Source organism: Peromyscus maniculatus, chromosome 6, assembly GCF_049852395.1.
Source record: "Peromyscus maniculatus bairdii isolate BWxNUB_F1_BW_parent chromosome 6, HU_Pman_BW_mat_3.1, whole genome shotgun sequence".
Lineage (NCBI taxonomy): Eukaryota > Metazoa > Chordata > Mammalia > Rodentia > Cricetidae > Peromyscus > Peromyscus maniculatus.
The window spans coordinates 120,654,756-120,657,306 of record NC_134857.1 but is presented as its reverse complement, the minus strand read 5'-3'; the positions used below and the strand labels follow the sequence as shown (position 1 = coordinate 120,657,306).

Below are 2,551 nucleotides of genomic sequence, written 5' to 3'. Positions count from 1 at the left end.
GTGCCACCACCACCCGGTTCACACTTTTCAATCAACATAAAGATGTTCGTTATTTTTTTTTTTCTTTTAAAAACAGAAGAAAGAATGTCATTTTGGCATTTTTCTTTTCTCTCTCTCTCCCTGTCCCTATCTCTCTCTCCTTCCTTCCCTCCCTCCCTCTTGCTGTCATTCTCTTGCCTTCCTCCTTCCTTCCCTCTGCCCCCTCTTCTCTTTTTGGGGGGGGATAGATCGAAGTCCAATTTCTACAAACTTCCACATGTAGTGTCTGAGATTACAGGTATGAGTACCCCAGCTACTGTCCAAGTTTAGGGGTGCTGAGACCGAACCCAGAGACTCTAGTATGCTAGGCTATGTCCTCACTCTGTCAGGATTCTTGCTGAGTTACAGGGAAAAGACACTCAGTTGCAGCGGGGTGACAATGATGTCGGTGTTGGCTGGAACCAAGGGTCTGAGATCTTCATTTTATGGCTGGAAGGCACTTAGCAGCGGGCCCCGTGGGCGTGGCTTCTGGTTTGCTGACGTTGGCACCGTAATTGGGTCGCAGGATTCTTGCGTCAGAGGAGCTGGGCCGCCATCTTAAACGCCCCCGAGAGATCGTTGGAGCCGCTACCGTTGTGCCTCGCGTTTCTCCATGAGGAAAATGCTGACTGCTGTGGTGTCCCACGTGTTTTCCGAAGTGGTCCAGAAGCCGGCTCTCAGAGGGGTGCTGGCCTCCGTTAACTTCTCCAACGACACCACCTGTGAAATTAAGAAATGCGACCTGTACCGGCTGGAAGAGGGGCCCCCCACCTCCACCGTGCTCACCAGAGAGGAGGCCCTCAAATACTACCGGAGCATGCAGGTGATTCGGCGCATGGAGATGAAGTCTGACCAGATGTATAAGCAGAAGTTCATTCGTGGTTTCTGTCACCTGTGTGACGGGCAGGAAGCCTGCTGCGTGGGGCTGGAGGCAGGCATAAATCCCACGGATCATGTCATCACGTCCTACAGGGCTCATGGCTTGTGCTACACACGGGGCCTGTCGGTCAAATCCATCCTCGCAGAGCTGACTGGACGCAGAGGAGGCTGTGCTAAAGGCAAAGGAGGCTCTATGCACATGTACTGCAAGAGGTTCTACGGGGGCAATGGCATTGTTGGAGCACAGGTGCCCTTGGGAGCCGGTGTTGCTTTCGCCTGTAAATACCTGGGAAATGGTGAGATCTGCTTGGCCTTGTATGGCGATGGTGCAGCTAACCAGGGGCAGGTAGCCGAAGCTTACAATATATCAGCCTTGTGGAAATTACCGTGTGTTTTCATCTGTGAGAATAACCGCTATGGAATGGGGACAGCCATTGAGAGAGCAGCAGCCAGCACTGATTACCACAAGAGAGGCAATTTTATCCCTGGACTGAGGGTGAATGGAATGGATATTCTCTGTGTCCGCGAGGCAACCAAGTTTGCAGCTGATCACTGCAGATCTGGAAAGGGGCCCATTTTGATGGAACTGCAGACCTACCGTTATCATGGACATAGTATGAGTGATCCAGGGGTCAGTTACCGTACACGAGAAGAAGTTCAAAACATGCGAAGTAAGAGTGATCCTATTATGCTTCTCCGAGAGAGAATGATAAACAACAACCTCAGCAACATTGAAGAATTGAAGGAAATCGATGCAGATGTGAGAAAAGAAGTCGAGGAAGCAGCCCAGTTTGCTACAACTGATCCAGAACCAGCTTTGGAAGAATTAGCCCATCATCTCTACTACCGAAATCCACCATTTGAAGTTCGTGGTACAAATAAGTGGATCAAGTATAAGTCCATCAGTTAGAGATTACTTATATATTTGTTACAAGTTCTTCAGTGGAATATTTATGCTGAACTTTAGGAAACTTCTCAACTTTGTTAAGGAAGAATAAAAAAAAGTCATTAAAGATAAAAGTCTTGTAAACCTTCATAAAACAGATTCATGGTTTATTAAGGGGATTAGAGATACACATTTGTTTAAAAGGGATGTTCCATTTTATGTTGTAACATTAAAAGGCACTGTATGGTAAATAGTATGAATATCTTTTAGAATAGTTTAAATTATAGTATAAATTTATAAATCTAAAATAGAAAAAACAGTTTAATTTCCTCAATTAATAATTAGTAATAGTTCCGTTTGATTTCATTTTAGTCATGAAATAAATACTGTTCTTTAAAGAAGTAGACTTTTGGATTCTTACTTCCTGTGCTGTGAGTTTGTGTAAAGTCATATCCTGAGTTAGGAGGATGAGTTTAAGCCACCCAGGACCTCTTCTGATAAGCCACTTACAACAACTGATATACATTAACCAATAACAGCGTGGTATTGTAGAAGGCATGCATATGTGATACTGGTGCTGAAGTGCGTTAACAGTGACTTTCCAGAACAATTTAGTAGGCCAGGGACAAAAAGGAGGGTGTTTTGTTTTTGTTTTCATAGTATTTCATTTACAATATTTGTAGAGTAAGAACTAGAAAAATGTAAACAAAATCTTATCTTCGTGCTAATGTTATACTCGCTTTACAATCATTCATGTTACATGGCAGC

At 44.5% G+C, this 2,551-nt stretch overlaps 1 protein-coding gene across 1 annotated transcript; it reads left to right on the top strand.

Annotated features, from left to right (window-relative positions):
• The first annotated feature begins 540 nt into the window (after positions 1-540).
• Pdha2 (pyruvate dehydrogenase E1 subunit alpha 2) lies at positions 541-2,184 on the top strand. Its single transcript, XM_006986139.4, has one exon. The coding sequence runs from the start codon at positions 632-634 to the stop codon at positions 1,805-1,807; it is 1,176 nt and encodes a 391-aa protein (XP_006986201.1). The 5' UTR covers positions 541-631; the 3' UTR covers positions 1,808-2,184.
• Positions 2,185-2,551: the final 367 nt, after the last annotated feature.